At 40.5% G+C, this 24,826-nt stretch overlaps 1 protein-coding gene across 1 annotated transcript in view; it reads right to left on the bottom strand.

Moving 5' to 3' along the window:
• Nucleotides 1-24,826, bottom strand: part of LOC128601031 (uncharacterized) — a 76,156-nt gene that overhangs the window by 12,062 nt on the left and 39,268 nt on the right. The window contains exons 9-14 of the mRNA XM_053613903.1: nucleotides 22,982-23,098; nucleotides 21,171-21,287; nucleotides 20,717-20,771; nucleotides 19,607-19,811; nucleotides 17,355-19,140; nucleotides 15,421-15,594 (exon numbers count right to left, since the gene is read on the bottom strand). Of these exons, the coding sequence (XP_053469878.1) occupies nucleotides 15,421-15,594; nucleotides 17,355-19,140; nucleotides 19,607-19,811; nucleotides 20,717-20,771; nucleotides 21,171-21,287; nucleotides 22,982-23,098 (2,454 nt within the window). The remainder of the gene's footprint in view (nucleotides 1-15,420; nucleotides 15,595-17,354; nucleotides 19,141-19,606; nucleotides 19,812-20,716; nucleotides 20,772-21,170; nucleotides 21,288-22,981; nucleotides 23,099-24,826) is intronic.

A 24,826-nucleotide genomic window follows, 5' to 3' on the forward strand; every position in this document is an offset into this window, starting at 1 on the left:
CCTATGTAACAGTGGGACAACTTGTTACTTCCCTCTGTGACTCTTAGGTTTCTGGTTTAGTGCCACACCCTGTCACCAGGTTCATAGCTCAGTGTCTCTCCATAACATCTGTCCATAAACTTCTTGTTTATCTGGACTGTGCTCTAGATGGGCTTGTTCCCACACCTGCTCAGTCTGTCCATGCTGTCCACAGCGAGTGAGTCCGTGGGGTCGGCATACCATGGGAACAGAGGCAGTTGGTACCCAAAAACACATTGGAAGTGTGTGAGGTTCCAAGCTCCGCAAAGCACTTTAGGGATATTTGGGTGTACTCAGCCCAAGGTAGGAATCGTGCCCAGTCCTTCTGATTGTCAGAACAGAAAGTCCAAAGCAATTGCTCAATTTCTTGGTTTGTCCTTTCCAGTTGGCCGTTAACTTGGGGATGATAACCACAAGTCATGCTTACTGAAACTGCTAGCTTCGCCATGAAGCCTCTTTACACCCAAAACATGAACTGAACTTCCTGGTCATGCACTATGTCCCCTGCGATGCCAAAGTACCGGAACACATGCTCGAACACTATCTCGGCCGTTTTAAAAGGCTGATAACAGTTTGAGTAGGGGTATTAGCACAGTGACTTTGAAAACCAGTCCACAATAGTAGTTATATCATACACTTTCTGTCAAACTGTCAATCAAAGTAGTGTGTTTGATAATTTATGACCCTCTGTGCTTCCCTGACTGGCAGGTCTGTAGGGGTGGTGAGGGGGGTAACCCTATCGAGTGTATCAGCTGGTCAGTCTGGCTCCTTTGTGTCTGGGGGTGTTGTGGAGAGGTGTGTGTGGGGGGAATAGCCCCCCCTCCCAACAAAAGGTGTTTATGTTAATGAGTTTGGTTTTTGGTGGGGTGAAATATGTCTGAAAAGAAATAATGTTTTTAATATGGGGATGTGTTTGTGTTACTGTGTGGCGTTATTTCGTTTGTGTAAACACATTGTTAGAAAAGCATGATGTTTGAATGTGTACATATATGAGTAGAATATTTGTTTTGTGAAATAAATTAAAACAATTGTTGATTATGTTTTTAGGGATCCTGGTTTACCTTTGAATAAAAAGTTTAGGAGTTAAAGCGTCTTTTTTAAAAAAAAGAATCTGTTTAAAAGAATCGTTTGTATTACATACATTCTAAACACAAACCTTTAGGATGTAAAAATGATTAAAAGAGCTGTTTAAAAAGAATCCGTATTACTAGGCTTCCAAAAAAAACACATAAAAACTTTAGGAGGTAAAAATGGTTAAAAGAGCTGTTTAAAAAGAATAGCGCATATTACATGACTTCTAAACAAAGATCCTTACAAGGTAAAAATGTTAAAATGCTGGTTAAAAGAATTGCCGTAATGTTTAAACTAGGAGATAAGTTTTTTTCTGGAGATGTCTTCCAGTCGCTGTGTTAAGCGTTAATGAAGTTAAACTGAAACACCTCACTCTCGCTAAACCCCGCCCACACATACATGTTTTCAGACACGCCTCTCTCTCTCTCTCCCTCTCTCTCTCCCTCTAAACACACCCATACACGTGTTTTTCTCGGTTGGAACACTTTACGAACAATGACGAGCCTCATAATAAGACCATGTTCTTGCATCTACACAACGAACATTATTTCTTGATTAAGAACCTAAAAGCATTCATTGGTACACCATACGTGTGCGAATACTGCTATCATGGTTTTACTAGCCGTAGAGACCACAGGTGTAAATACGTTTGCTATGTATGTAATGCACCTGATTTTCATAAATATGTTGGCAAAATGAGGCAATGTCACGATTGTTTGCGGTACTGCAGATCAGCCTACTGTTACAACGCGCATAAACAAACGCAAACAGGACAACAGTACGCTCAGTGTGATGTCACTAAATACTGTCAGAAATGTAATAGGCGATATCACGTCAACGGAGCCGCACCAAAAAAAACGTGTGCCCTGCAGAACACTGTAACCATTGTAAAGCTGAATTGGTTAATGACGGAGTACACCAATGTTTCATACAACCGATAAAAATGGAACCACCTAGACAAATACATTTATTATGATTTTGAGACACAACACACAGACGGTAAACACGTAGCAAATTTCGTATGCGCCATTATATTTAAAGGGGAAGAGTTCACAGCCGCTGGTACAGACTGTATAGATCAACTTATTAAAAAGTTTAGACAGCCTCATTATCAGAATTACACATGGGTTGCACACAACGCTTCAGGGTTTGACAATTTTTTACTATTGGAATATTTTGCAAAAGCAGGGATAACACTCCAAATTACTATGCAAGGCTGTCGGATCATTTTAATGTATGATAAGACATTCAAGCAACGTTTCATCGATAGCTGCTCTTTCATCCCTATGCGTCTGTCCATGACATCCGCCGCGTTAAATTTAACCTGTGCTGAGAAAGGTCATTTTCCACACCTGTTCAATAGAATAGAAAATGAAGACTACGTAGGCCCATACCCTGACAAGCATTTCTACGGCTATGAGACAATGTCTGACAAATAGAGGGCTCTGTTTGATGAGTGGTATGTTACGGTATCGGGTAAGGTTTTTGATTTAAAAAAAAAGAGCTCGCCATGTACGGCAAGAACGATGTCGTTTTGCTCCGTGAGGCATGCATGAAGTACCGTGACGAATTCATACAATGTACTAAACTCGACCCATTCAGATACACCACTTTAGCAGCGTGCTGCATGGCCGTGTATAAAACCCACTACCTACCAAAAGACACACTAGCTCTGACCCATAACAATGCATACACAAATCAGAACAAGACATACTCAACCGTTTCCACTGAATGGTTTGAATATGTCAAAACAACACGCGGCGTGAACATTCAGCACGCTTTAAATCATGGAGAGATGGTGATTGGAAAATATCATCTCGATGGTTATTATGAAAAGGATGGTGTCAAATACGGTTTCGAATTCAACGGATGCATGTTTCACGGGCATGAATGTCGTTATAACCCAAACCATTTACACCCATTATCAAAAGTGCCCTACAGTTTGCTCAGAAGACAGTTTGATGATAAGGTCGAAATTTTGGAAAAGGCGTATGGTCTCGATGTTGAGGTGATGTGGGAATGGGATTGGAATAACGCTAAACAGAACGATGTCGTTGTAATGGCCTTTATGTCCACTTACACACAACCTGAACGATTGAAACCGCGCAACGCACTATTTGGTCGTACTAACGCATACAAATTGTATCACAAAGCCGACAATAGTGAAAAAATACAATATGTCAACTTTACAAGTTTGTACCCCTTTTGCCAGGCCAAAAAAATGTTACCCCTTAGGACATCCACAAATAATTTTCAAGGATTTTGAACCTCTTGGAAATTATTATGGGTTTGTCAAGGCTACAGTACTGCCACAACGAAAACTGCTTCACCCCATCCTTCCCTATAGGGCCGGTGGTAAGCTTATGTTTCCACTTTGTCGTACATGCGCCGAACATCAGAATCAGACAGACCCGTGTGGTCATACTGATGAGGAAAGAGCTATTTCAGGGTGTTGGGTCAGCATAGAACTGTTGAAAGGTGTGGAAAAGTGTTATATTGTAACAAACGTGGACGAGGTGTGGCATTTTCCACAACGGTCAGAAAGTTTGTTTTGTGATTATGTTAAAACATTTTTACAATATAAACAAGAGGCCAGTGGTTTCCCCGCACACGTTATGACAGACGCAGACAAGGAATCCTACATCTCAGACTACTTTGAGAAAGAGGGGATTAAGATGGACGCCGGTAAGATAAATCGCAACCCAGCACGGCGTTCTATTAACAAACTTCTGCTGAACTCACTTTGGGGTCGTTTCTCCATGCGTGAAAACTTGCCGTGTACAGAGTTAATTTCGGACAAGGAACAATTTACACAGCACATATTCGGTGACGGTTATGATGTTAAACACTTTTCCTTCGTTTCAGCCAGCATGGCTCTAATTCAGTGGTGTTATGCGGATGGGAAAGGGGGGCAGACTCGTGACATCAACATCTTTCTTGGGGCTTTCACAACAGCTCATGCCCGTCTAGAACTTTACGAATTAATGGACAAATTGGGTGACAGGCAGTTGTACAGTGACACAGACAGTGTGATCTTTACATCTAGATAGGGCGACTGGGAACCTCCGTTGGGCCCCTATCTCGGTAATTTAACTGACGAGGTTGGAGCTGGTGATCATATTGTAGAATTTTGTTCAGGCGGACCAAAAACATACGGCTACCGCACTGCGAAGGGTAAGGTATGCATGAAAGCCAAAGGTGTCACGCTCAATGCAGTAAATTCAAAAGCGAAATGTCTGCCAGACTTTGTAGAAACCTGCTGCTTTTAAAAATATTATTAAAAGCATCACCCAAACAAACACGGATTATTTTACAAACTGCCACAGACGAGCTCATTGCGACATTGTGTGAAGTAGCTCTTAATGTTCTCTACGGCAATATACCTCTCACATCTCAACAATACCAGAAGCTCAGAAAAAGGAAAAGCCTAATCAAATTTGTAGCGGATAAGAGTGTTGGTGTTAAAAGAAAGAGACGTGTAATAAATCAACAGGGGGGCTTTCTTCTACCGCTCTTAAGCGTGGCTATTCCTTTCATCTCCAGCCTGATTGCATCTAGATAACAGAGGAAATGGAGTACGCAGAGAAAATGTTGTTAGTCCCGCAGCACCAGTTGGACAAACTAAAGTCTGGGACAGCACGCAAATCTATTCAGCAAATCGTGGAGAATGATTTGGACATAGCTATAAGAAATATAGCACCGCTCTGACTTGGACAGTTATGAAAAAGCGAAGCTGTACACAAACGATTTACAGCACTTTTTAACCATCGCTAGACAAGGGGACCGTGAAAACAGCACATTAACATTGACACCTATGCAGACTGAGCATCCTGAAAAAGAAAAGCTGTCTGCGCCGCCCGGCGTCAACAACCACGACGGTTCAGATAACGTAGCGGTTGATATTTTGAAGAATATTCCGCAGAGGAGTGTAAAAAAACGCTCGCTACATTTTAGATAAAATGTCTAAAATGAAAGATGTCACATCTTGGGACGATTCAGGAGAGTTTGTGTTTAACGGTAGAACTATTCCTGGCTCACATATGCTCGATTTAGTTAAAGGCATCACGGCTCCGCAAAAGATTTCTGATGCCCGAAGACCTGTCGGCTGGCTCGAATTTCTGGAGGCTTTTCCTACTTTAAACATACCTACTCAACGGTGCCAAACCATTCTGTCAGACACGCAATTAACTCTTTCAAAACCAAATCGACTTCGCCTATAACCAACTCGTCTAAGAAGCGTAAAAAAACAGAAGACACTTCCGAGCACACCATCAGCACAATCAAATTATTCAGATGGCCCTGTATTCAAATCACTCACTCTTGACACGAGTCAGTGGCTACGTTTTTAATCCACGAGTTTTCTATTGTTTATGATCTTGTTATTATCTGTATTGCTGTATGTGGTGTATGTATAACAATAATAATATTAATGTTAATAATAATAATAATAATAATAATAAAGAGTCAAAAGAAGAAGAAATCTCTTTTCTTTGTTTTTATTGAAAAAATCTAGTGTTAGACATAAACATTTCACCTGTCTGAACACAGCGAATACATCTGAAAACATTTTCATTACAAAGACCTTTTTTTAGTTTTAGTTTTTTCATAAATGCTGACACTATCTTGTCATTTTTAATAAAATCGCCGGTATACATCTTCAACACACGGTCATAATCATGTCCCTTTACCATGTGATAGAGAAAAAACACACAATGCTGCCCGCAGGTCTCTGATGAAAAATCTTGGACTTGTACTGCTGAATGCTGAATCACTCTAGAATTGGGTTTAGAAAGTTTTTGATATTCTGTGGAAAACGACTGTCATCTGGTTTATTACCAAAGCTGTCAAAAAAACAACCCACGCCGACCTCGTTTATGTAGATGGATAGCCAGTGTTCACCGGGGAGTCCTGAAGGATGCGTGTTGATTATCACCATTGATGGTAATTTTCTTAAGGGGGCTTTTGGTAGTTGGTCACACGGGAGTACGCTGAGAAAATGGGTATTACACGACTTCTTATCCATTATAGTCGTAAACTGGATGGTGTCCATTTTGCCTATTAATAGTAATCAACCAGGATCTGTCTGCAATTTGACACTTCGATGATGCTTTCAAATATGGCATAAACAATTAAGTTGATCGTTCGGGGTAGAGGTTGTCTAAAACGTGCTTCTAGCCTAATGTTCCCAGACTTGATAAGCGACACGTGTTGACTGCAGTCTTCGTCTGGCGTGAGATTAAACGCATAAAGGGTATACCCATGCAGACAATCCTCCCTATCAATAGCTAGAGGTTGATTTTTTAAGATGCTTTCCAGAAGCCAGCGCTAACTGGTAAAATTCGCGTACTGCAGAGCCACTTCCATATTCAGGCTGCAGAGGTTTAACGGGGTGCTGTTGGCTGTCCAGATAAACTGACAAAAATTCTAGGTCATAGTTTTTAAAGGCGAACGGATTTTTATTATACGAGCCAGTAAACGCGTCATTATCAACCATAGCCAGAACAACGGATTTTGGTAGAGTTCCTAAGAGCAAGTTTTCTTGATTACAAACACGTGAGCCTACAGGGATTGAGAAGTTTTTCACACATACCCTGTCGATGGGGTATTTGGCTGGCGTCGAGAGCAATGCTTGCGCGTGTCCCAATCTCACACCTGGTGATACCTACACTTTTTTCACAGTGAAGCTGACACGATGTTTAGTTTATAGGCCACAGCGTCACTCCTCATCAAACCGAATTCATCTTTTGCCCTTGTCATGCGAATTTTAATGTCCACGCCGTTAAGCATTAGTTTTTCTTGAAAGAATATGTCACTGTGAATGGGGACCAGTAGTTCAACAACGTTGCTGGCGTTGGTAAATGCACCTCGTTTGGTCAAACCTCTATTACCGCCAGTGGAGTCCGTTACGTCCATGTGACCGGCAGTGTCTTTGTAAAAGAGTCCTGCTGAGAACAAGAGCGTTTCAAGAGCGTCTTTACCATAATTGGTGAGATTATGGTGCATTATTGGTGAGATCTATTATGCATCGATAAGGATATGTTGGAACTTTGTGATATGAGACGGTCTCCAAGCGACATGTCCACTTGTGAAAATATTGTAGATCCGGCATAGTTAATAAGTCCCACGGGGGCTCTGTCTGCTATGTCTGTGCCGTCTGCATTAGTGATTTTGAGACGCAAAAAAAAGGGTGTTGTTTAGGTCCACATAATCCTCTCCAGTTCCCGCTATAAAAAACTCCAGAGGCGATGTTTCTGATATTGCTGACAACGGTGGTACTTCTATATATGTATTTTTTTCAATAACGGTTTGTGTTAATGGTACTGTGAATAGGTCCAGTTCGGTTTTTAAGCATTCTGACATATTGTGTAGTAAAGACATGGTCTAAAATATTGTTTTAACACAGGTCTTTGGTCTTTTTGCTGTAGAGCTGGTTGGTGTCTTCTTGTGCTTGCGTTTTACAACTTACAACATTTCTTGGTGTTATGTTTTCTTTTCTTCATCGTTTGGCCACTCCTCCGAGCCCCTGGCGGTTTAGATGCTCTTCTGCGAGCCATCACCATTAGTCCGGATCCACATTGAGTGTTATTATTGTTGTTATTATTAAACGTATGCGATAATGTATTGCTAACAACATCACTTAGTATGTTTTTTGCTGCTGATTTAAGATGTGGTTTGGCTATGCTAAAACCGCGTTTTAGCAAGGAACGGCGATTCTAAAGAGACTTCTGAACACACCCCCTAACCCGGCTCCATACATAACTCCGCCCCCTGCATAACCGGGGAGCCCATTGCCCGCTTGATTCTGGTAATATTGGACATAACGCAGAGGGTCTGTGTGGTGATTGTTGAAATATGACATTATTATTATTATTATTTTTTAAACAAATTGTTTCACAGGCCTAAAATGCAGTTTGGCACACACCTTCCCGTAACTGAAGCGCACGTCTCGATTTTGATTGTCTTTCACCTGTATGGTTATCTCACTGACGGACGATTTATTAACCGATACGTAGTGTGGGGTGTCGTATCTAACACTAACATTCTTGTGGTTCTCCCCCTCTATATGTACACATCTCAGTAGAGGTACGTAGAAATCCCCCACGGTCTGGTATTCTATGATATCGGTATAAATATCCATACTGTAAAACCCCGCATTAATGTTAGCCTGAAAAGGCGCATAAGTCATGCCAGATCTTTCAAGAGCATGGTCCGTAGTTTCAATAGCAACCCCCATTTTTAATCCTAAAATATTGGCCACCTTTCCATAAAATGCCAGCGATGTCTTCGGAGGTCCTTTGAGAATTTTTTTTTTTTAACATGGTCATAGCCGAGACTCGCACGTTGTGTCAGGGACGCGTTGATCTCCCTGATCAAAAAACGATGTCGTCATAATATCCAGTCTTTAACCTGTAAGATGCGTTTGATATACTGCCTTCAATATTATATTCGGTGACCCGATTCTCAGTCTGCGTTGTTTCACCATAGTTGAAAATGAACGTAGCATCTTCCTCATTAAATGTGTACCACGACAGTGGATATTCAAATTCGATTAACCCGACTTGCCATTCTCCTTTTAGATTGATAGTTTTCGATAATCGAGTTGTATAACACGAGATACTATTTTCCGGATAAACAGTCCTTGATGAATTACAGGGAATGTTTTTTTTTTTACATGAATGTGTGCCATCTACGAGGTTTCGTCTGTTTTTATGGGGTTCTGTACATTGACCAATTCTTTCTGGTCGATCCACGATGCGAATTTTGAGGGCCACCCGAGCCATCTACCCAAAACCATTGTTTTTCGACCTTGTTTCTTCTTGTCTAAAATTTTTTCCACTTTAAATGTTTTGTTTTTGTTCACAAATATTTTTTGTAATTCCGCTTCATAAAAAACACCATCGATGACATCGCCGTCATAATCACACAACCTATAGACGGGACGTTCGCGTGATATGCATTCTGTTATAGTGAAAAACTCGTGCGTATAGTTTTCTTTATAAACTTTTCTGAACAGACCTCTTACTTTAGAAATTCTAACAATGTCGCCAGCTTTATATTTAAATTTAGGGGCTACGCCGGGGCCGTCTTTAGATCCATATAGGTTTTTGTACACGGCAGATTCATTTTCTTTGGACACATCAATAGGTCTCATCTTAATGCTCCTGTGATAGCTGGCATTGTATCCATCCGTGATGTCTTGTAGAATATCGATATAGCGTTTGGAGTTTGTAGCAGTTAAATATCTCCACATCCGCCCTTTTAAGGTCCTATTAAACCGCTCGATGATGCACGCTTTTAAATCGGTGGCTGTTGCAAAATGTTGTATGTTGTACTTTTTTGTCATGCTTTGAAAATGTTTATTAAAAAATTCTTTCCCATTATCTGTCTGTAGTTTACGGGGCACCCTGCCCTCATCCAGTATAGATTGGAAAGCTTTAGACACCTCGACGCCGGATTTATTTTTTAAAAACCGAGTCCATGCATATTTACTAAACATGTCTATGCATGTCAACAGAAAATGAACGTTGTCGTTTTCCTTGGCGTATGCAGACATATAGACCAGATCTGCCTGAAACTGCATATCAATACCATAAACAAAAACGCGATTTCTTTTGTATTTTAACGGAGCAGTTCTGTGTAACGTGTAAGCATCCTCGCCGGCGAGCCAATCCGAAACTTGTTTATCTGTTAAACGAACCCCTGTTTCTTTTAAAATGCCATCTTTTAAACGTTTTTTTTTTTTTTACCACCAAAAGACCCCGCATTTGAAGGTGTGTAATAGACTTTTTTCAGGTCTGCTGTCATGTCTCCTGACATGTCGACACTTTAACAAGCACAAAAGAATAACATAAATGGTCTTAAACGTCTTGGTATTTATTTCAGTAAAAGATCATAAACGTTATCATACATCATTGAGGGAGTGTAGGAATTTTATACACACCACAGTGTTTTTGTCAACCACATACGCTATAAATGCGTCAATTATTTCACAGACAACTGTCTGGTCATTTCTCGACACCAGAATTTCACACACATCATACACATATGTACACATACATAAAATGTCTGCAATTCTAATACGTCTGCCATATTCAGTCACAAGATCTAGTATTTTTGTGATAGAAACCAAAATCGGTTCGCATGCGTTAATATACATATGTACCAAAGCAGTCCAATCACACACCGTACCTCGCACAAGACACATCTGATTCACGAGATTTGTTAGACGTCTCGGGTCAACATCGCATCCGTTTACAGCTACGGATACACCAACACAGTCCGTAAGGCATTTGTACAACAGACTGGACATCTCACACCTAATACGGTGCTTAAGCAGACTCTTAGCTAATCCTGTAGCGCTGCACACATTCCCCATCTCAATCTGGTGTGACCCCTTCCAGCTGTCCACGGCGTCGTAGACGATCTGCTCGCTGCTGACATCCACAAGTTTCTCTCTGACCTCGTTAAGCCTTTGCACGATGTACACTTCGTCCCGCAGCTCGTGTAGAACGGCATCCACCGATCCTTTAATTCTCTGAAGGTTAACCCTCAAAACAAACCGACTCAAGGCTTGAGCGATGAAATGTTTAAGCCCAGGTTTGAGCAGATCACGTGATAGTTCCTCAAAATATTTGTCAAAGAAATACGCGTCAGGTTCGAACAGACAGGAGTGTCTAAACTGACTCGGATGATCCACTTCGCAACCCAAACAGAGATCTTTCAGTTTTTTATTGATAACATGCTCCAGAAGGACCACGACTGTCGCTTTTATAATCTCGAACGCGTCAGATCGAATACAGCCGTCTGTGTCATCAACACCGATGTAGGCAGAGGCGCCAGTTAAAGAGCCGCTGATTCCGTACGGAGTTGTGAGGAAACTTAGGTTGTGATATCCTAATTCCTTGCAGAAATTATCCAACCACTTGTTGTCGTATGTTTGAGGAGGGGATTCTAGCGTTGTCGCGTTGTCGTCAGGCAGAGCCTGCGCTGTCTCCGGGGTGTTGCTGTAGCAGGCGTATGTACAATCTTGAGATATCTTCGTAATATGTGTTTGACTGTGACACAGGCCACCCCGTTTTTAATCATCACAGCATGAGGGCGGTCTTAAGAGAGGATCTCCGGAGTTGGTAACGCCCTGGGTTAAACGACAGCTCCTTTACAACCTCATCACCCACACGAAGAATTTTTGACAAACTAATACATTGTTGTTTTTTACTTGGAGCAAAAGTTAACTCCTCAATCTTTTCATCAGTACCTCTTATAGACGTGATGCAGAACCGTCTTCTAGAGATATTAGGAGTTCTCGGTGTAGCCATTGTAGCAGTTAGTTGCAGACTGTCTTCTGTGTTTAACCATAATGTCTTAACAAGCTATTTAAAAACCCATTAACACCCCCACAGACACTCAATATCATAAACAATCGGTAGGATCACACCACGACCCCCCTGGTCATAAAAAACTCTTGGTCAGGAAGAAACAAAGGGCCATAAATTAAGCACTCCTAGAGAAACGCAGTCCTGACAAGGACGAGGCCATAAATTAGCCCTCTAGTTCTACCGCCATGATTGACATTTTGACAGAACGTACTGGCTACGATGAAAACACGTGTATGGGTGTGTTTAGAGAGAGAGAGAGGGAGAGAGAGAGAGAGGCGTGTCTGAAAACACGTATGTGTGGGCGGGGTTTAGCGAGAGTGGGGTGTTTCTGTTTAACTTCATTAACGCTTAACACAGCGACTGGAAGACATCTCCGGAAAAAAACTTATCTCCTAGTTTAAACATTACGGCGATTCTTTTAACCAGCACTTTAACATTTTTACCTCGTAAGGATCTTTGTTTAGAAGTCATGTAATATGCGCTATTCTTTTTAAACAGCTCTTTTAACCATTTTTAACTCCTAAAGTTTTTATGTGTTTTTTTTTTTTTTTTGGAAGCCTAGTAATACGGATTCTTTTTAAACAGCACTTTTAAATCATTTTTACATCCTAAAGGTTTGTGTTTAGAATGTATGTAATACAAGCGATTCTTTTAAACAGATTCTTTTTTATTCAACTTTTTATTCAAAGGTAAACCGGGATCCTTAAAAACATAATCAACAATTGTTTTCATTTATTTCATAAAACAAATATTCTACTCATATATGTACACATTCAAACATCATGCTTTTCTAACAATGTGTTTACACAAACGAAATATCGCCACACAGTAGCACAAACACATCCCCATATTAAAAACATTATTTCTTTTCAGACGTATTTCACCCCACCAAAAACCAAACTCATTAACATAAACACCTTTTGTTGGAAGGGGGGCTATTCCCCCCACACACACCTCTCCACAACACCCCCAGACACAAAGGAGCCAGATTGACCAGCTGATACACTCGATAGGGTTACCCCCCTCACCACCCCTACAGACCTGCCGCGGGTTGTCCACTAATTGTAGGGTTGGCAGTTGGATTCCCAGCCCACATGTCTCAACATGCCAAAGTGTCCTTGGGTAAGACACTGAATCTTGCATGGCAGCTCTGCTGCCATTGGTGTGTGAGTGTGTGTGAGAATGGGTGAAAGAGAAACAGTGTAAAGCACTTTGTAGAACTGCTATGGTTAAAAGCACTATATAAATGCAGACCATTTACCAATTTTTTCCTGCTTTGCACTTAGTGGGGGATCTTCAATCCCTGAACATCCTCAATCTCTCTATCAATTTCCCAAGTGAGTGCTCCAACAAAGCGTGATTCTTGCCGGATACATTCTTCAGCGTCTTCACAAGGGGGCACTGTGTACATACAAGAGTGGGAGTCAACTCAAAGTGTCTTTTGATCCTGGGTGGTATAAGGGGGTGAATTCAAATCACGCGAAGAAAAGCACCCATCAAGCCTGACGGGAATTCAGTCTTTTGGTCATCTTGATATGCTCCAGGTTCTTGTGGTCAGTGTAGATCGTGAATGGATAGAGACCCCCCTCCAGCCAGTGAGACCATTATTCTAAGGCAAGCTTTACCGCAAGGAGTTCCCGGTTGCTGAGGTCATAGCTTCACTCAGCAGGGGACAGCTTCTTAGAGAAGAAGGCCACTGGATGGAGCTTCGCTTTCTCTCCTGACCACTGGGAGAGCGCTGGCCCTGACTCCCGTCTCAGATGAGTCAACCTCTACTATGAAGAGCTTGGTGAGATCAGGGTGTTTCAGGATGGGCGTGGTGATGAAAGTGTGCTTGAGTTGCTTGAATGCTTGGTCTGCTAAAGTGTCCCATTGCAGCTTTTTGGTCCCCTTTTATAGCACCCCCTCTGGACCTATGATGTAGCCTAGAAATCCCACCTTGCGCACATGGAATTCACAGTTTTCACAGTTTCTCTCTTGACGTGCTGGATTTGCGTGTCTTCATCGGAGGAGTAGATCAGAATGTCATCGATATAGGTCTTCCACTTGTCCCCCTCCCAGATGTGTACCAGATTATATGCACTTTGGCCAAAAAAAGTCCAGTTTGATAAAGATATTATCTTAAACCCCTGTTCATGGGCCTCCTAGATTATTCTATTCCTCTATAGCTTTTGTCTCCTTGGTAGAAAGGGGGTAAACCCAGTTATGAGGGGGTGGAGCTCCAGCCAGAAAGTCAATTGCACAGTCATAGGGGCAATGAGGTGGGAGACCACTGGCCTTTGCCTTGCTAAACAATTCACTGTATTCCTGGTACTCTGGAGGGATGTTCAATTGGACAGTGGTTTCTGGGCTTTTGATAGAGTAAGAAGTAAATGGCCATTACATTTTACAATTATTTATTTTATACAACTAAGCAGTTGATGGTTAAATACCTTGCTCAAGGGCCTAGCAGGGGGGACTTGGAAGTCGCTTGATTTGAACTCACAACCTTTTGATCAGTAGTCTGACACCTTTGGCCCTGTTTACACTAGTGCATTTTTTGTTTTAAAACGTATAACTTTTGCTACAGTTACACCTGTCGTCTACACTACAACGGCGTTTTCGACCCTCGAAAACTGAGACTTTCTGAAACACCAAAGATCCTGTTTTAGTTTGAAAATTCTGGGCACACGTTTCAGTGTAAACAGACCAAAATGAAGACTTTTGAAAACAAAGGCATGGCTGCCCACATTCGCCCCCTGATTGGGTCTTCTGGATCATTGCGTATCCTTCCCTGATTCGTCAAGCCCTTTGATCTATACACAACACAACCTTGATTGTGTAACATGGAAACTGAACCGCAAGCTTTGCTGGCATTGTTGTCATTCTTAGAAGCCATTGTGCAGTTAAATTCTGTATTTTATAATACTGCAGCTGCCTACATGTGCAAGAGGTGAGCTATGATTAGAGTAATTGGCAACAAATCTCATTTCAAGCGGCGTAAGCCCTACATGGAATGCCAGTTTGTTGGGTCTGCCATTGACTAGCATTGTTCTGCCTGCCAGTGACTAGCAACCAACTTCCTGTTTAAACTTGTATGCGCATGCGCAGTGTGCATGAATGGTCATGTGACATGTGAATTCGGTCATGTAGTGTGGATGGAAATAGTTTCTGAAACACAACGGAAATGCCAGTGTAGACGAGGATCGTTTTCCGTTTTAAAACGAAAACACACTATTGTAAACAGGGGCTTAAGCACTGAGCTACTATGCCTTAACAAGAAATTAAAAAAATATTACTGGCTAAACTTAAAGATATTTCGAGTGTTCACTAAGGTCATACAGTCAATAAATTATTATGAATTTTAGCTTGTATTAGCTGTCTAGGTTTATGCCATCACGCTGATCCCCCAAGTTGGTTTGCTAGTTATAATATCACTACAACAAGCTAGTTTAGACAATTAGCAACATAACAGAAACACTGCAAAGTATTCCCTGCAGAGGGTCTGTTAGAAAAGCATTGGAGGAGATATCAAGGTCAAGTGAACTTGTTGAAAATAGTGTTCTGTCATTTTTAACAATAATCTGTGGAGCTGTAATTTAAAATGTAAATTTTTCTTAGTCTCTATTCAGTAGCATAGAAATGGAGCGGGGTTAAAATTTTTATTGCAGCCATCCACTAGAAAGCCTTAGACACATTTTTTGACTCCCTGTCACAACATACACTCATCAGAATAGTCAGTGGTGTAAATATACACACATCCTCACACAAGAAGAACTTGATAAAATACATTCTATGTGTTAAAAACACGTGTTTTGTGGGCATCTGTAGATGCTGTGGTGTGCATGTGCTTACATATTAGAGGCATTCATTAACATATGCATGTTAGTGCATGTGCATGTGAGTATAAAGAAAATTGCCATTAGTGAAACATCTGTAAATCTGGTACCGATTTTTTTGTTTGTGATCATCTGACCTCAGTATCTCCAGTGTACAGTGTGGATTCTCCAGTCCAGCAGAGAGCAGCTTCACTCCTGAATCCTGCAGGTTATTGTTACTCAGGTTCAGTTCTCTCAGTCTGGAGGAGTTTGAACTGAGAACTGAGGACAGAACTCTACAGCTTTCCTCTGTCAGATTACACAAACACAGCCTGGAAGAGAAATAAAAAAATATCAGGAATATTCAAGTTTCTACAATCAAAACTACATATGTAGTGTATCAGAACAGCTGACTTTATTATTTCAACCTCATATTAGTATAAAATAAATAATTACATAACTGTACACTACCAGTTAATAACATGCCAATAGTATGTGTACTTTTTTCTGATTTTATCCTCTGATTATATTTCCATTTTTTAACTCCTCATGGATCTGTTATTATTTCATTGACATGTTTGTATTGTTCTATGGGAACAAAAATGATCTAGAAAAAGGTTTTGAAGGAAAACAAATGTTCTGGTGTGTTCAACTGATTAGACTAATTGACAGACATTGTTTAAAGAATTAACAGCTCTGAATGTCTACTCTTGGTTTGAGCCCAGGGTGTTGTGATAAATAACAATAGTTATTTCATAGCCTGCAATAACTACATCAAGCTCCTGGACATCAGCAAACTGTTGCATTATTCTTTTTTCATGCTTGCAGGATTTAACCACACCATCTTTCACTAGTTGTTTGTTTTGGGGGGTTTCTCCCTTCAGTCTCTTCTTCTCTTCAGGAGGTGAGGTGCTGATCAGTTGGGTGAAGGTCTGGTGATGGACTTGTCCCGTCTAAAACCTTCCACTTGTCCCCCTGATGAAGTCCTGTGTTGAGGTGGAAGTGTGTTTTGGATCGTTGTCTTGCTGCATGATGAAGTTCCTCCTGATTAATTTGGATGCATTTCTCTGTAACTCTGCGGACAGAATGTTCCTGTAAACGTCTGAATTCATTCTGCTGCTACCATCATGAGTTCATCATCAATAAAGATTAGTGAGAACGTTCCAGAAGCAGCCATGCAAGCCCAAGCCATGACGCTACCTCCACCATGTTTCACAGATCAGCTTGTATGTTTTGCATCATGAGCAGATCCTTTCTTTCTCCACACTTTGGCCTTTCCATCACTTTGGTAGTGGTTCATCATGGTTCCATAATTTCCGTGGCTCATCTCTGTATTTCTTTGAAAATTACAATCTGGCTTTCGGAAAACTACTGCTGATGAGTGGTTTACATCTTGTGGTATGGTCTCTATATTTCTGGTCTCAAAGTCTTCTGTGAATGGTGGATTGTGATACCTTCAGCCCTGCCCTGTGGAGGTTGGTGATGTAATTGATTTTTGTGTTTAGGTTTTTCTTCACAGCCCTCACAATATTTCTGTCATCCACTGCTGTTGTTTTGCTTGGTCGACCTGTTCTATGTCTGGTTGTTAGTACACCAGTGTTTTCTTTCTTTTTCAGGACATTCCAAATTCTTGTATTGGCTATGCCCAATGGCTCTGATAGATTTTCCCTCTTTGCCGTCTTCACAGGTAAAACCCTGTGAATGTCAAACCATGAGTAGACATTCAGAGCTACGAACTGGTTAAACATTCACTCTATCAGGGCACACCTGGGCAACAAGAAACACCATGAGACTCTCTGTGGTCTCATGACACCATCCTGACTCATGGATGGTCATGACACCATCCTAACTCTCTGTGGTCATTAAAAATCGAAGGACACTTATCGTAAAAGAGTAGGGGTTTAACCCCAGTGTACTGGCAAAATTCCCCCATTGGCCCTTCTCTATCATGGCCTCCTAATAATCTCCATCTCTAAATTGGCTACAACACTCTCTCCTCTCCACTAATAGCTGGTGTGTGGTGGGAGTTCTGTGCTGCATTAAAATAACAAACCATTCAGTAGTACATTTAAAGATAAATAAAAATACTCACTCAGCTTTTCTGGAGGCTTTGACCACTGGCAGCAGCCTCAGAAGACATTCCTCTGATGGATCATAGTTACCCAAATTAAACTCATCTAGCTCCTCTTCTGAGTTCAGTAACACAAACACCAGAGCTGACCACTGAGCAGGAGAGAGATTAGTTCCACTGAGACAATAGTAATCTTTTTTGTTCAGGTAAGTTTGTACTTCCTGCACTAGAGAATGATCATTCAGTTCATTCAGACAGTGGAACAGATTGATGGATTTCTCTGGAGATGGATTCTCCCTGATCTTCTCCTTGATGTATTTGACTGTTTCCTGTTTGCTATGAAAGCTACTTCCTGTCTGTGGCATTAAGCCTTGCAAGAGAGTCTGATTGGACTCCAGTGTGAGACCCAGAAGGAAGCGGAGGAACAGGTCCAGGTGTCCATTCACACTTTGCAAGGCTTTGTCCACTGCATGCTTCAGGAAATCAGAAATGTTTGGTTTTCTAATTAAATTGAAAATGCTATGGTTTTGCTCCACTAACACATTTTTCCTTTTAAAGATAAAGGAGAGAATTGTGTATAACGCAGCCAGAAACTCCTGAGCACTCAGATGTACAAAGCTGAACACCTTCCCCAGGTGAAGCCCAAACTCCTCTCTGAAGATTTGGGTACACACTCCTGAGTACACTGACACTTCTCTGATATCAATGCCACACTCTCTCAGGTCTTCCTCATAGAAGATCAGGTTTCCTTTCTCCAGCTGTTGGAAAGCCAGTTTTCCCAGTGCCAGGATACTCTCTTTGGTCTGCTGAGGATCAGGGTCACATTTCTGATGGTACTTTTGGTCCTTGTGTTTAATCTGAAAGATCAGGAAGTGTGTGAACATTTGAGTCAGAGTCTTGGGGATCTCTCCACTCTCTGCTTCACCCAACATTCTCTCTAAAACAGTGGCTGAGATCCAGCAGAAGACTGGGATGTGGCACATGATGTAGAGGCTTCTTGAAGACTTCATGTGTCTGATGATTTTATTGGCGAGGCTCCGATCACTGATCCTCTTCCTGAAGTACTCCTCTTTCTGAGGATCATTGAACCCTCGTACCTCTGTTACCTGGTCTACACACTCAGGAGGGATCTGATTGACTGCTCCTGGTCGAGAGGTTATCCAGAGGAGAGCAGAGGAAAGCAGATTCCCCTTGATGAGGTTTGTCAGCAGCACATCCACTGAGGCTGACTCTGTCACATCACACAATCTCTCATTCTTCTGGAAATTTAGAGGAAGTCGACACTCATCCAGACCATCAAAGATCAACAGCACTTTGTAGGAGTCACAGATTATTAATTCTAGTTTTTTTCTTATTTCTGGGAAAAAGTGATGAAGAAGATCCATCAGACTGAGATTTTTCTGCTTCATCAGATTCAGCTCTCTAAAGGGAAGTGGAAACATGAAGGTGATGTCCTGATTTGCTTTTCCTTCAGCCCAGTCCAGAAAGAACTTCTGCACAGAGACTGTTTTTCCAATTCCAGCAACTCCTTTAGTCAATACAGTTCTGATGGACTTGTCTTTAAAGAGATCATTACATTTGATGGGTGTCTCTTGTGTTGCTGGTCTCCTGGATGCTGTCTCAATCTGTCTCACCTCATGTTCATTATTGACGTCTCCACTCCAACCCTCTGTGATGTAGAGATCTGTGTAGATCTCATTCAGAAGTGCTGAGCTTCCATGCCGTGAGATTCCTTCATTAATTCTTTTGCATTTTTCGATCATGTTGGATTTTAATGTTTGCTGATATGCAAAGACTGAATGCAGCTCTAATAAGCAAAGGAATGAAAAGGAATAAAGCACTGTAAAAATTCAATATTATTAAAAAAATATACATCATAAAAAGAATTTGCTTGTCATGTTACTGGTAAATGACAAAGAATCCTCTGTCCTGGACATGTATATATGAAAAAAATGACAGTTTTACCTCTGACTGTAACAAAGCACTTCACACTCCTTAAATGTCTCCTCACAGAAAACCTCACCATATCAATCATTACCCACTTTTTAATCCACCACAGAAGTCACTGTGAATGAGCTGCTATTGTAGAAATTGTAATGTATTAGAATGAAAGCATTAATATAAACCTCTGATTAGCTGCTGAAATACTGTCAGAGCTGCTGTTATAGAAAATTAATCAATACCTTCTGACCAATCAGAATCCAGAATTTAATAGCACTGTTATGTAAGTGTAAGTATGAACCAGTGGTAAATTCAAGGCTCAGAATTCTTACTGTTGTGCAGTGTGTTAGCGACATCTGTGTGGTTCATGTTCTTCAGGACGTGCAGTGTGACCTTCAGCGCTCCCTCTCTCACACTGTGCAGATCCTCCTCATCCTCCACCTCCCTCTCAGTGCATGCTGGATAATCTGGACTCAGGAGCTTCTTAAATCTCTTCAGCTCATTCTTCATCAGAGTGATGATGTTGTGTTCCAGCTCCTGGTTAGAAACACACAAAAATATCTAAATATTATATTGTTACAAAGTGAAAGATGATTTTATTTCATGAAAAGAAAAGAAGTCTCTGTCTATTGCAACTGAAATTCTGTCTGAATATACACTTATGGTCCATTTCAGTAGGAACACCTGTACAACTGCTCATTTATGCAGTTATCCAATCAGCCAATCATATGTCAGCAGCACAATGTATAAAATCATACAGATACAAGACCTTCAGTTAATGTTCACCTCAAACATCAGAATGAAGAAAAAGAGACTCTTTGACTTTAAGCTTGGCATGGTTGTTTTTGCCAGATGGGCTAGTTTAGTATTTCAAAAACTGCTGATCTCCTGGGATTTTCACACATAACAGTCTTTAGAGTTTATTCAGAATGGTGTGTAACACAGAGAACATCTTGTGAGCAGAGGGTCTGCAGTCTGAAAAACCTTGTTGACGAGAGATCGGAGGAGAAGGACCAGACTGGTCTGAGCTGACAGGAAGTCTAGAGTAATCACTCTTTACAAACATGGTGGACAGACAAGCATCTCAGAATGCACAACACATCAAACGTTGATGTGGATGGGCTACAACAGCAGAAGACCACATCACGTTCCACTCCTCTCAGCCAAGAACAAGAATCTGAGGCTATCATGGGCACAGACTCACCCAAACTGGACAGTTGAAGACTGGAACAAGACCAGGTGATTTTTTTTTAACTGTCCAGTTTCTATTTTAGAAAGATTAGATAACTGTATGAATGTGCAGGTGTACAGGTGTTACTAATAAAGTAAGTTTATAATATAAGCACCACAAAGCTCCTAAACATATAGGTAAATCTGTAAACTGTCATTATCCTAAATAAAAAAAACAACCTCTGCAACCTACTTATTAAAAAGACACACACCTTGAATATGGACTCCAACTGTTTTCTGCTGAGGTTTGATTTCTTCTTTTGTGGTCTATGAACAAACAAAACACATCCTGTAACATGGATTATATGTATTAATATTACATTATATAACACATTTATACAAACACAGATATTTAATACTGTCATCTTAACACAATACAATGATTTCAAGGTTTGCTAGCGGACACTAGCTTATTAGGGACAAATATTTTAATGAATGAATAAAATTCCCCAGGTGTAAATGTATTTCCGTAGCACCACAGACCCTCCAGCTCAGGGACTGCAGGCTGAACAGAACCTTTTAACCAGTTTTCCCTGAGAGCTGCAGCACTGTACAATTTAGTGTTTTACTGCTTCAGCACCTGATAAAAATATTGAAGAGCTTCATAATGAGACGAGTGATATTGATCAGGTGGAACACTGCTATAAAACACCTCACCATACTGACCTCACATCAGTAGATCTGTCTCTGTCTCTGAACTCAATTGGATGATCCATTGACTCATCACTCTTCATGGACAAACAGCTGGGTTCTGGTGAGTCTGATCTCTTCCCCTCCATCATTCTAGAACACAGATATAATTAGATCCACAAATTTAAGGGAAATGTGCATGCTAATATAATGTAATTGTATACGGGTGATTGTTTAATAACTTTGCATAAGTATTATTATAAGACAGAACCTTTTCCTAGCCATCTGAGCAGCAAATCACACTGAAAAATTGATTGACAAACAAAAAAAAGATTGACAAATAATGTAATATTGCAAAAATGCAACAGTATTTTGATTTCTTTCATGTATGATTAACCTGGAAAATATCCAGAACATGATAAAAAAAAAAAATGATTTAAGCCATGGCCTCAGCACAAGTGTGTTATGAGGCTGAGTTTCTCCTCCCTCAGTCACAGACATTTACATCACACCTTGCACACACACCCCTCACACACACTCATCACCCTCCTGCTGTCCGGCAAAAGGTACTGAAGTACTTAGAGACTGGAATGACAACACACACACACACACACACACACACACACACACACACACTCACACACACACTCACTCACTCAAAAACATTGTATTGACCACCTGAAGTTTTTGTTGCAAACATTGTATTTATAAAAATAGGTAATACTTTTTTGTCTCTACTATATTTTCTACCTGGCTGCTACCCCAATAACTGCTATGTCCATATATGTTATGAGCTTATATGCTGAATACTATATCATAGTATGTTATGAGTTTATATGCTGAATAGTATGTCATAGTATGTTATGAGCTTATATACTGAATACTATATCATAGTATGTTATGAGCTTATATACTGAATACTATATCATAGTATGTTATGAGCTTATATACTGAATAGTATGTCATAGTAGGTTATGTTTACATTTACATTATTTTATTAACATACTGTTATATCCTTTTGCACAACCTGTTATATCTGACAATTTATCCACACTAGAACTGTGTACTGGTCTGTGTTGCACTGTCTCTTACTGTGCCTATTCTCCTGTTCTAGTAATTATTGTAGTCCCATGTAGGTCTGTGTAGGCCTGATTTAGTTCTGTCTAGTCTCATGTAGTTCTGTGTTGTTTTATGCAGCACCATGGTCTTGGTGGAACATTGTTTTGTTTCTCTGTGTACTGTACCAGTGTATATGTCTGAAATGATAATAAAGCCACTTGACTTGACTTGCAAACCCATGTGGAAAACTCAGACTGGAAGTGTTGGGATGGCTCACATGTCACTCGTTCTATAGACATGCCAGATAATTCTTGTTTAAGAAAAAAAATCATGCTGTGCTTTGGAAAAAATAAAAACAAGAAATGCAGTAAAACATAATAAACACTGGCAACACTGGTATTTTATTACTGGTGAAGGGGATTAAACTGGACATGGAATTAGCAGCATTACACCTGTATAGGTCTGTAAATACAATCTTTGTAAAGGGTTCAGAGTTTACTAATTGACACTAACATTTTTAGAAATCAATGTTTTAATGAATGAATAAAATTGTGACATTATCATTAATTCCCTAGGTGTAAATGTATTTCCGTAGCACCACAGACCCTCCAGCTCAGGGACTGCAGGCTGAACAGAACCTTTTAACCAGTTTTCCCTGAGAGCTGCAGCACTGTACAGTTTAGTGTTTTACTGCTTCAGCACCTGATAAAAATATTGAAGAGCTTCATAATGAGACGAGTGATATTGATCAGGTGGAACACTGCTATAAAACACCTCACCATACTGACCTCACATCAGTAGATCTGTCTCTGTCTCTGAACTCAATTGGATGATCCATTGACTCATCACTCTTCATGGACAAACAGCTGGGTCCTGGTGAGTCTGATCTCTTCCCCTCCATCATTCTAGAACACAGATATAATTAGATCCACAAATTTAAGAATAATGTGCATGCTAATATAATGTAATTGTATACAGATGATTGTATAATGTTTTATAATATGCCTTTATAAATGTTAGACAGAACCTTTTCCTAGCCAACTGAGCAGCAAATCACATAAAATAGAAAATAAAGAAATTAATAAAGCCAAGACAAAATCTGTGGGGGAAAAACATCGGTTAACAGTCTTTTTTATTATTATGTATTTCATGTACAAATGGAACATATGCAGGACATGATAAAAAATGGTTCAAGCCATGACAAGTTCATTATGAGCCTGAGTCTGATTTTCATATATTGTATAAGCATCTTTTTAACCTTAGTGGTTCTACAAAGCACGTTATACTGTATCTCATTCACCCATTCACACACACACACACACACACACACACACACACAAACACACACACACACACACACACACACACACACACACACTCACACACACCAATGGTAGCAGAGCTGCCATGCAAGGCACTAGCCTGCCTTTGGGAGCAACTTGGGGTTTGGTGTTTTGCCCAAGGACACTTCGGCATGTAGAGTCATGTGGGCGGGGAATCGAACCTCCCCTGCGATGAATGGACAATCTGCTCGACTACCTATGCCACGGTTGCCCCTTAGCTGCTAAACACTATGTTGTAGTATGTTATGTTTACATTTACAGCATTTTATTAACATAATGTTATATCTTTTTGCACAACCTGTTAGATCTGGCACATTATCCACATTAAGCAGTGGTAACTCAGTGGACTATTGATTGGAAGGTCAAGAGTTCAATTCCCAAAAGCACCAAGCTGCTACTATTGGGTTCTTGAGCAAGGCCCTTAATCCTCCGTTGTACAGACAGTCAGGTCCATAAGTATTTGGACAGTGACACAATTTTCATACTGTTGCCTCTGTACACCACCACAATGGGTTTGAAAAGAAGCAATCAAGATGTAATTCATGTGTCGACTTTCAGCTTTAATTCAAAGGGGTTTCAATAAAAGGTCTAGAATTGATTCCAAATGTTGAATTTGCATTTGGTAGCTGTTCATGGGAATTCCCAGTATGTGGTACAAAGAGGTGTCAATGAAGGAGGCCATCATTAGGCTGAAAAAACAAAACAAACTTCTCATAGAGATAGCAGAAACATTAGGAGTGTCCACATCAACAATTTGGTTCATTCTTAAAAAGAAGTAATGCACTGGCGAGCTCAGCAACACCAAAAGGCCTGGAAGACCACGGACAACTAAAGTGGATGATAGCAGAATTCTTTCCTTGTTGAAGAAAAACCCACTTGACAACATCTAGCCAAGTCAAGAACATTCTGGAGGAGGTAGGCGTATCGTTGTCAAAGTCTACAATCAAGAGATGCCTTCATGAATGTAAATGCAGTGGGTTTACCTTAAGATACAAACCACTGGTAACACTCAAAAACAGAAAGGCAGATTAGACTTTGCTTAAAAAAATAAAAATAAAAAAAGTCTGACCAGTTCTAATGCAAGAGTAACTTGTACCAGAATGATGGGAAGAGAAGAGTATGGAGAAGGAAATGAAGGGCTCATGATCCAAATCATACCACATCATCTGTCAGACATGGTGGAGGAAGTGTTATGGCATGGCCATGTACGGCTGCCAGTGGAACTGGATCACTGGTGTTTATTGTTGAAGGAGCAGGATGAATTCTGAAGTGTATAGAGCTTTACTTTCT

Source organism: Ictalurus furcatus, chromosome 25, assembly GCF_023375685.1.
Source record: "Ictalurus furcatus strain D&B chromosome 25, Billie_1.0, whole genome shotgun sequence".
Taxonomy (NCBI): domain Eukaryota; kingdom Metazoa; phylum Chordata; class Actinopteri; order Siluriformes; family Ictaluridae; genus Ictalurus; species Ictalurus furcatus.